Here is a 10823-nt window from a genome sequence, read left to right as displayed (position 1 = left end):
ATTATTATTATTATTATTATTATTATTATTATTATTATACCTAACCTAACCTTACAATGCTCGGACAATCCCCTCCTTTCTTGACAATGGTGCGTTGTTATTTGTGGTTCAATAAAAAAATGAATAAAATACAAACGTTGCCCAATAAGAACACCGGAGGTAACAGTTTTTGTTATGTTGTGGTTATGGGTGAGGGTCAATCGCCAGATGTGAGTTGTTGACTTGCATCTTTTTTCGCAATTCAGTCGTTTCCAGCTCCACCACTCAGTGTGCAATAAGGCTAAGTTAGCATAAAATGATTAACTTTGTGCTTACAGTTTGATTTGTTTTACTTTGGCCTTGTTTCTACCATAACAACTAGGGATGTTATCTTTTTCTATGAATTGTGGAAGACGTTTATTAACAGTTTTAACTTATTTAGTTTTTTGTAGAATAGTTAAGTCACTTTTTGACATGCACTGTTAATAAAAGGTTACAGTATACACAGGGTTGGGAGGGTTACTTTTCAAATGTAATCCATTACAATTACAAGTTACCTGTAAAAAATTTAGTTAATAACGTAATCCAAGTACCATAATATTAAAGTAATGATTGAGTATGCTCATGAAGACAAAATACAAATAAATATCACCACAATATATATTCTATACAATGTGCCACTGCTATTTGCGGGTGATAGGGACCCGGGCAGTTTACAAATAGCAAAAATCCTTGTGTAATTAAAAAGCATGCAGGCTATTGATTGATTGAGTGAAGGCCATATGCTGTTTTCGAACTGTCACTGAAAGCAACCACACCTCACAGTTAGATAGATGGATGGATGGATGGATGGATGGAAGGATAGATAGATAGATAGATAGATAGTCATCCAATGAGGATGATGATGTGTGAGATCAACTGCAAAAGGAACTTTTATCCCAGTCACAAGTTTAGCCGTGTATATGTTGTGCATGATGTTTAAATAGTCAATTGGTGGGAGGAAGATTTGTTTGGAAGGTGTAACTCACATTATGGTTGTAGGCTAGCGGGCTAACTTGCAAGAAGCTACAGCGCGTAGCATGCCGCTGGATTCTTAGCTCAAACTTTCGCTCCAAGTAAGTTCCAGTGAATACCGGTCGCTATTTCCTCCTCCCGTCCGTGAAGCTTTTTCAAACTGCCCGTGTGTGGAGGGCACGACTAGTCAGTTCGTTTGTTCCCACCTCCCCGACATGTAGCAACGGTCACACTCGCATGCGCTCTCTCTCACTCTGTCCTTCTCTCTCTCTCTTGCTTTGTCCTTCTCTCTCTGTCTCTCCCTCTCTCTTGCTCTCTCTCTCTCTCTCTCTCTCTCTCTCTCTCGCTCTCTCTCTCTCTCTCTCTCGCTCTCTCTCTCTCTCTCACCCTCTTTCGTACTCTCTCTCATCGTAGAAATTGTAATCCCTCGAAGTAATCCCCATTTTTAATAAATGTACCTGTAATCTGATTACATGTTTTTTTCCTGTAACTGTAATGGAATACAGTTACATTTTTCTTGCAATCTGATTACGTAACGGCGGTACATGTATTCTCTTACTACCCAAGCCTGAGTATACAGTATACTACTTATACAGTATATACATCTATTTACGAGAGCCCAGACTCACACCCAAAATCTGTGTTCACTATTCGTTTACTGTTTAATTAAGCAGCAAAATAAATACAAAAAAACATAACTCTCTTTTGAAGTTTTACTTGACAAATTAATAATGACATTATTTTAAGCTCAACCTTTTATTTGCCCCAAAATGTACTTTCCAAGCAGCCAACCTTCCGCGATTGACCATTTTTTCCCGAGCCCCAGTTGCGACCACGTCTCCGGTTTGGGAGTGCAGAACGCTACCAGTGAGCTAAAAGTCTGCACCGTCGACATTTTATTTATTTATTAATTTATTTATTTATTAAAAAACGTTTGTGATATATAACAATAATAACACACACACACACACGCACCCCCACACATACTTGCCTCTGTGTATTATGAGGACATTTTTTCCAAACCGGTTTAATTGTGTATTACAGGGACACCCCTTTCTGCTAATGCCAGAGAGATGGGACTTGCACCCAAAATTTTTTTTTGGGGTTGTCCAGGAAAATTTCACTTCAAAACTTGAAAAAACTCAACACACGAAAAAAAGAAAAACCTGAAAAAATCCGTAATTGTGAGGACATAGATAATGACCTAAATAAGCCACGCCCATTGCAAAAATGGTAATTATGAGGACCAACTCACATTACAAGGACAAAGTTTACACAACACACAGCAACCATGTCACTGAAGTGATTTGAAAGTTCTGGCATTCTGACTTTACACAAACTAAAATGGCATTGATGTGTAATGACTTACCTGATATAAGGACACATTGTTGTACATAACAATACTGTGAAATGCAAAGTCATACCTGATCTGTCCTAAAATTGTAAGTTTTAACATGGTGCTCATGTTACAACTTACAATTTTAGGACAGACTGAAACTGGTATGTTAATAAAACTGCTTCTTATGTGAACAGGTTATCTAGGTCAAACACAGCTTTGTAATGGATAAGCTCGACATGAAACCAGATGCAAAAGAGTCAGTGAACATTGAACATTTTATTCTTTAAAACATGACTACCTCTCATCTTAAAGGATGAGCAGTTTTCTCATAGCTCATTCCTGAAATACCTTCGGATTTCTGAATTTCTGAAACAGGTTCAATGTAGGAAGTGTCCGAAGTACTGTGAGAATCTGGAACATATTCCTCTGCTAACGAATCCTCACTTGAACTGGATACATCAGCAACCTAATTTTTTAAACGAAAACAATTATTACATACATACATACATACACATATTGTCGCTGTTCTGTGAAAAACACTTCCATCATAGGAGCTACCGGAGAGCAGCCCGCGACCTAAAAATGGAAACGTGTTTTTCACAGGACAGCAATGATATCCATATATACAGTAGATGCACACATACTTATGCATATATACAGTGGCTCTAAAATTAACCTGCCAGATGCGGGTTAAAATTCATTTTGGCGGGTGGTCATAAATATTTACTAGCTTTACTTCGCTGTTACTTAGTGATGTTACACTCGAAGTAGAAGCTTGAGAAAAGTGTCGAGCGCTCGCGGCAGAAGTAGCTCCCGCCATTGATGGGCTAATGTGCTAAAGTTAATTTACCAAAGGTCTTCATCATCAAGCAGTTTTGCATTTTTTTTAAACGGGATATGTGCCAGATGCTGGAGCAAACTAGAAAAGCATTTAGAACCTAAAGTTTGTGCACATACTAAAGATTATTATAAATCTAGTCACATTTATTCGAAAGATGAGATGAAGCATTTAACAAGAGGGATAGTTAATATGCTTAATCTATGGCATTGCCCCTAAAACAGATATTGTGTGATACAGTCCTTCAGTTACAGTAGACTTTTCTATTTTACCGAGTCAGACAGTCGTTAAGATTGAGACAATTATAAAATACCCATCATGCCAGTCCATTCTAGTGCAGCGAAAGGTCCAAAACATAAAGCACATTTATCCAAGCTTGATACAAGTAAATTAACTACCTGATGTTTACACTTCTGTTTAAAAAAATAAAATAAAATTGATAGCGAGTTCATCTCTAAAATCCACCATAAATAAATTAATGGGAACAAAAGATCACTACAGTGCATAATCCAAATCACCAAACTGCCAACAAATCTTCAATTTGAGATATTTTTAATGTTGACTTGTAGGAATTTTAGTCCCATACAAGCTTATTGTTGGATACAATATTTTGAACGTCTTGGCAATACACATTGCATAAAAAATTGTTGTGATTATATTTGTTAGTTATATAGTTCAGCCCTAGCATCTACTCTACACTCTTCACTCCTAACGTCTTGCTTCTGAAAACTGATTTCAACATCAATATTCAAAAAGAAATCTCGTCACCTGGTCAACTTGGTCTGTGACAGCTACGTCTTCAGCTATGTCTTCAGGTTGTGCTTCAGTTGAAACCTGGTACACATGAAGAGAAAAATACATATAAAATTCAATTCTTAGTAACACGACTGTACCTGTGCATTTACACAGTTACAGTACATACAGAACAATTAATAGGTTAAAGTATTGTAAATGCAAACTCATTTTATTTGCCATTACAAAAATAAATAAATAAATCCTTCTGCACTACAGGTTTGTGTAAATTGGTGACGTCTATTTTTCACAATGAAACAAAAACAAGAAAATACACAGTCCTCAGAGAATCCATACCTGACCAGAGTATGAATTGTATAATAACTCCAAGCCCTCAAAACTTATTTTACAGTCACGGTGTATGAATACACTGTCCTCAGTGTCAGTTATTCACAACTATAACATTGTGAGGACTAAGTATCTGTGAGGGCTGCACAGTATTGACAAAACATGCGACATGGGTGTTTTATACAGTAATGGAGATTATTTCGACATTGAACATGGACCTAAAAAAAAAAGATCTATCTATAGCTATATATTTTTATAATCCAATGAAAAAAAATACACGATAATCCGGAAAAATAAGCATGCTCATTGTGATCTAATCTTATCCAATTAAGTTATTTTTTGTTAGTAATGCCCCTCGATACGTTTCTCGTATGGCGATGCGCAATTAAGGTAGTCTCTGATTGGTCAAAGTCAGACTAAAGTATACAATCCAATATTCATTTGTTGCTTGTCTTTGCAATACACATATTGCATGAGCCATTCGTGCGACAAGATATTTTTTTATATATTGTGCCAACGTCTTGCTTCTGAAAAATGTATTTCAACGTCAACATTCAAAAAGAAATCTCGTCACCTGGTCAACTTGGTCTGTGACAGCTACGTCTTCAGTTATGTCTTCAGGTTGTGCTTCAGTTGAAACCTGGTACACATGAAGAGAAAAATACATATAAAATTCAATTCTTAGTAACACACAAGTCTGTACCTGTGCATTTACACAGTTACAGTACATACAGAACAATGAATAGGTTAAAGTATTGTGAATGCAAACACATTTTATTTGCCATTTCAAAAATAAATAATCCGTCAGCACTAATGGTTAGTGTAAATTGGTGATGTCTATTTTTCACAATGAAACAATTAATAGAAAATACACAGTCCTCAGAGTGTCCATACCTGACCAGAGTATGAATTATGAGGACTGTATGTGTAACTCCAAGCCCTGAAAACTTATTTTACATTCGCAGTGTGTAAATACACTGTCCTCAGAGTGTCAGTTATTCACAACTACGACATTGTGAGGACTATGCACCTGCGAGGGCTGCACAGTATTGACAAAACATGCGACATGGGTGTTTTATACAGTGATGGAGATTATTTCGACATGGACCTAAAAAAAAAGATCTATCTATATCTATATATTTTTATAATCCAATGAAAAAAAAAATACACGTTAATGCGGAAAAATAAGCATGCTCATTGTGATCTAATCTTATCCAATTAAGTTATTTTTTGTTAGTAATGCCCCTCGATACGGTTCTCGTATGGTGATGTGCAATTAAGGTAGTCTCTGATTGGTCAAAATCAGACTAAAGTATACAATCCAATATTCATTTGTTGCATGTCTTTGCAATTCACCTATTGCATGAGCCATTCGTGCGACAAGATCTTTTTTTTTTTATAAATTGTGCAACGTCTTGCTTCTGAAAAATGTATTTCAACATCAACATTCAAAAAGAAATCTTGTCACCTGGTCAACTTGGTCTGTGACAGCTATGTCTTTAGCTATGTCTTCAGGTTGTGCTTCAGTTGAAACCTGGTACACATGAAGAGAAAAATACATATAAAATTTAATTCTTAGTAACACGACTGTACCTGTGCATTTACACAGTTACAGTACATAAAGAACAATGAATAGGTTAAAGTATTGTGAATGCAAACACATTTTATTTGCCATTTCAAAAATAAATAATCCGTCAGCACTAGTGGTTTGTGTAAATTGGTGACGTCTATTTTTCACAATGAAACAATCAATAGAAAATACAGTCCTCAGAGTGTCCATACCAGAGTATGAATTATGAGGACTGTATGTGTAACTCCAAACCCCTGAAAACTTATTTTACATTCGCAGTGTGTAAATACACTGTCCTCAGAGTGTCAGTTATTCACAACTACGACATTGTGAGGACTATGCACCTGTGATGGCTGCACAGTATTGACAAAACATGCGACATGGGTGTTTTATACAGTGATGGAGATTAAACATTTAACACGGACCTAAAAAAAAGATCTATACATATACTGTATATATACACATACATACATATACATATATATATACATACATACATACTCTATATATACAGTATATATATACACATACATACATACACACACACATGCATACAGATATAGATGTATAGATATATATACTGTATATAGAGAGAGAGAGACATAGAGAGACAGATATATAGATATAGATAGATAGATATAGAGATAAAGATAGAGATAGAGAGATCTTTATAATCCAAAGAAAGAAATGCACGTTAATGCGGAAAAATAAGCATGCTCATTGTGATCTAGTCTTATCCAAATGTTATATTTTGTTAGTAATGCTCCTCAATACAATTCTCTTGTATGGCGATGCGCAATTAAGGTAGTCTCTGATTGGTCAAAATCAGACTAAAGTATACAATCCAATATTCATTTGTTGCATGTCTTTGCAATACACATATTGCATGAGCCATTCGTGCGACAAGATATTTTTTTTTATAAATTGTGCAACATCTTGCTTCTGAAAAATGGATTTCAACATCAACATTCAAAAAGAAATCTCGTCACCTGGTCAACTTGGTCTGTGACAGCTACGTCTTCAGCTATGTCTTCAGGTTGTGCTTCAGTTGAAACCTGGTACACATGAAGAGAAAAATACATATAAAATTAAATTCTTAGTAACACGACCACCTGTGCATTTACACAGTTACAGTACATAAAGAACAATGAATAGGTTAAAGTATTGTGAATGCAAACACATTTTATTTGCTATTTGAAAAATAAATAATCCGTCAGCACTAGTGGTTTGTGTAAATTGGTGACGTCTATTTTTCACAAAGAAACAATTAATAGAAAACACACAGTCCTCAGAGTGTCCATACCAGAGTATGAATTATGAGGACTGTATGTGTAACTCCAAACCCCTGAAAACTTATTTTACATTCGCAGTGTGTAAATACACTGTCCTCAGAGTGTCAGTTATTCACAACTACGACATTGTGAGGACTATGTATCTGCAAGGGTTACACAGTATTGACAAAACATGCGACATGGGTGTTTTATACAGTGATGGAGATTAAACATTTAACACGGACCTAAAAAAAAGATCTATACATATACTGTATACATACACACTCTATATATACAGTATATATCTATATATATATATATGTATGTATATATATATACATATATATACACATATATATATATATATATATATGTATGTATGTATATATATACATATATATACACATATATATATATATATATATATATATACATATATATATATATATATATACACACACACACATGCATACAGATATAGATGTATAGATATATATATACTGTATATAGAGAGAGAGAGACATAGAGAGACAGATATATAGATATAGAGATAAAGATAGAGAAATCTTTATAATCCAAAGAAAGAAATACACGTTAATGCGGAAAAATAAGCATGCTTATTGTGATCTAGTCTTATACAAATAAGTTATTTTTTGTTAGTAATGCCCCTCAATACGGTTCTCTTGTATGGCGATGCGCAATTAAGGTAGTCTCTGATTGGTCAAAGTCAGACTAAAGTATACAATCCAATATTCATTTGTTGCATGTCTTTGCAATACACATATACTGTATACATACATACAGTATATGCATGAGCCATTCGTGCGACAAAATATTTTTTTATATATTGTGCTACGTCTTGCTTCTGAAAAATGTATTTCAACATCAACATTCAAAAACAAATCTAGTCACCTGGTCAACTTGGTCTGTGACAGCTACATCTTTAGCTATGTCTTCAGGTTGTGCTTCATTTGAAACCTGGTACACATGAAGAGAAAAATACATATAAAATTAAATTCTTAGTAACACGACTGTACCTGTGCATTTACACAGTTACAGTACATAAAGAACAATGAATAGGTTAAAGTATTGTGAATGCAAATACATTTTATTTGCTATTTGAAAAATAAATAATCCGTCAGCACTAGTGGTTTGTGTAAATTGGTGACGTCTATTTTTCACAATGAAACAATTAATAGAAAATACACAGTCCTCAGAGTGTCCATACCAGAGTATGAATTATGAGGACTGTATGTGTAACTCCAAACCCCTGAAAACTTATTTTACATTCGCAGTGTGTAAATACACTGTCCTCAGAGTGTCAGTTATTCACAACTACGACATTGTGAAGACTATGCACCTGTGAGGTCTGCACAGTATTGACAAAACATGCGACATGGGTGTTTTATACAGTGATGGAGATTATTTTGACATTGAACATGGACCTAATATATATATCTATATAATCTAATTAAAGAAATACACGTACGTGCAGAAAAATAATCATGCTCATTGTGATCTAGTCTTATCCAAATAAGTTATTTTTTGTTAGTAATGCTCCTCGATACAATTCTCTTGTATGGCGATGCGCAATTAATGTTGTCTCTGATTGGTCAAATTCAGACTCAAGTAGGGCCTGGCAATAAATCAAATTAATTGAATAAATTAAATTTAAATTGAATCGTTGAAAATTTGCTAAATCGTGAAATGTATTTTGTCTTCTGGATTATTAAAAGCTGTTGTTATGTTCTGTTACATCCAGATGTTATTGTGAGTTGTAATTTTGCACAAGTGGTGGCAGAATGCTGGATGGTTGGTTTAAAATACTTTTTATTTTATTTTTTGGCCATATCGCTTAGCCTCAGACTAAAGTATACAATTAATCCAATATTCATTTGTTGCACGTCTTTGCAATACACATATTGCATGAGTCATTCGTGCGGCAAGATATTTTCCACATATTGTGCAGCCCTAGTATCTCCACCCTCCACTAATGTCTTGCTTCGGAAAACTGATTTCAACAACATTCAAAAAGAAATCTAGTCACCTGGTCAACTTTGGCGCAGTCTGATAGCTGTGTCTTCATCAGGTTGTGCTTCAGTGGAAACCTGGGGCAGATGAATAGAAAAATACCAATACAATTAAATTCTTACTAAGACTAGACTGCTATAATATAATTTCATGTAATCATGAATGTGCGACCAGTAATTCTAGTATGTCACATGTATGACACAATATCCAAATGTCATAAGAAATCACGATATGATAATTAACATGATATTGTGAGGTTAGCGATACTCACGATAACTGTAAAAGTAAAATAAAAAAACAAGTCACAATATTGTAAAAAATGAAATAAAAAAATAAAAAAATTATATTGAGAAAAGAATGTACTTTTGCTTTTGAGTTTTAATTAATCTTTTATGTTTTGTCAAACCTTGCACGATATCCCCCCAAAAAAACAAAATTAAGTGTGACAACACACCATATAAACATACCATAGTGTTTTTCCATTGTAGCGAAATTCAAACATGAAAACCTTCCGGGCATCATGATACACTCTCAGCCTGTTTTCACGTTCCTGTTTGCTTAGAACTTCTCCTCGATATTCAGTAGGAAAGTCTCTCTTCTGAAAGGAGCAGGAACTGAACACTCCTTGACCTTACAAAGAAAAAAGGATACAACAGAAATATTTCATTATAACAATAATGAAAACTAGACCCATACTAAAGAATATTTTACCAATACTCACCTTTGAATTAATTAATATATTTTATGGTGAAGCCATTCTTGTCTTTACCTAAGGATGAAAAGTATGCTACCTCTTCTTTGGGTTTAACTTTTGCCCTCTGTGGCCTCATGACTGACATGTCTCACTGAAGATAATGATCTAAAGCTATAGAAAAAAATGAGTTTCAATCAGTTTGATAGGTAACTTGGTGCAAATGTCTTGAAGTTGACTTTCAGTGTACCATAATAGCCTGTGCAGTGTGCAGTAAATGTGCCAACGAAAATAAAATACAGTGGATAGCACAGCTCTGCTAAATATTTGCATAAATTAAATGTAATGAACACTAACAGACTTTACTGAAATATTTCTATTGAAAGAACAAATTTAAGTAAACACAAATGCAGCAATTTACCAATACTTCATTTATACTGTACTGGTAATACTAAGCTATAGTATATTTTCACATCAAAAACCAGCCTGTTATTGATTTCCTCTTAAAAATTGCAATTAGCATTCATCTTACTCAACAGACGGTTAGCTCTGCTATGCTAACCGTCGCTAACAGAAGCGTAGCAATTCTAAATAATTAGCTGCATCCATCATAATCAACAGATGGTTAGGTATGCTAACGTAAGCTTAGCTGCACTTACACTGGACTTGCATTATAAATCATTTTCGCGAAAGAGGGAGCAATGTACACAAGCGACCAACAACAACAGGAAAAATTCGAGCTTCAAACCTACCTCATTAGCACAGCTACACGCCATCACATCTCGTGAAGTAAATAGAGCCGGGGGCGGTTCTCTATCGGGCTGCTAGATGACGTCACTTCCGTACTCAGGGCAATATAATAAATCCCGTTCAAATCAACAAATTGGTTCAGTCGTTGGATTATGAACTTTGTTGATAAGAGTGGCTATTGTTCTATGATTTACAGTGTCAATAAAAAAAAATAGATCACATTTAAAATGAACCCCAAAGGCTCATATATTAAATGAATT

The 10823-nt window shown here is 34.7% G+C and overlaps 1 protein-coding gene across 1 annotated transcript; it reads right to left on the bottom strand.

Moving 5' to 3' along the window:
• Positions 1-2595: 2595 nt before the first annotated feature.
• LOC147157188 (uncharacterized) lies at positions 2596-10613 on the bottom strand. The gene is made up of 6 exons (XM_086064626.1): positions 9844-10613; positions 9590-9752; positions 9139-9199; positions 8004-8069; positions 3939-4004; positions 2596-2798 (listed from the first exon to the last, which is right to left on the bottom strand). Exons 2-6 carry the CDS (start codon positions 9622-9624, stop codon positions 2634-2636), a joined length of 393 nt encoding a protein of 130 aa, XP_085920752.1. The 5' UTR covers positions 9625-9752; positions 9844-10613; the 3' UTR covers positions 2596-2633.
• Between the last annotated feature and the right edge of the window lie 210 nt (positions 10614-10823).

This window comes from Leptonotus elevatus, chromosome 20 (assembly GCF_054856555.1).
Source record: "Leptonotus elevatus isolate MCC_2025b chromosome 20, RoL_Lele_1.0, whole genome shotgun sequence".
Lineage (NCBI taxonomy): Eukaryota > Metazoa > Chordata > Actinopteri > Syngnathiformes > Syngnathidae > Leptonotus > Leptonotus elevatus.
This window is presented reverse-complemented; position numbering and strand designations above follow the sequence as displayed.

Excerpts from the sequence above, each read along its gene's own strand:
- LOC147157188 (XM_086064626.1), bottom strand. The coding sequence starts at position 9,624 with ATGTTTGAATTTCGCTACAATGGAAAAACACTATG. Across the intron at positions 9,200-9,589 it reads TACAATGGAAAAACACTATG|GTTTCCACTGAAGCACAACC; the intron begins GTATGTTTATAT and ends CATCTGCCCCAG. Across the intron at positions 8,070-9,138 it reads ACTGCGCCAAAGTTGACCAG|GTTTCAAATGAAGCACAACC; the intron begins GTGACTAGATTT and ends CATGTGTACCAG.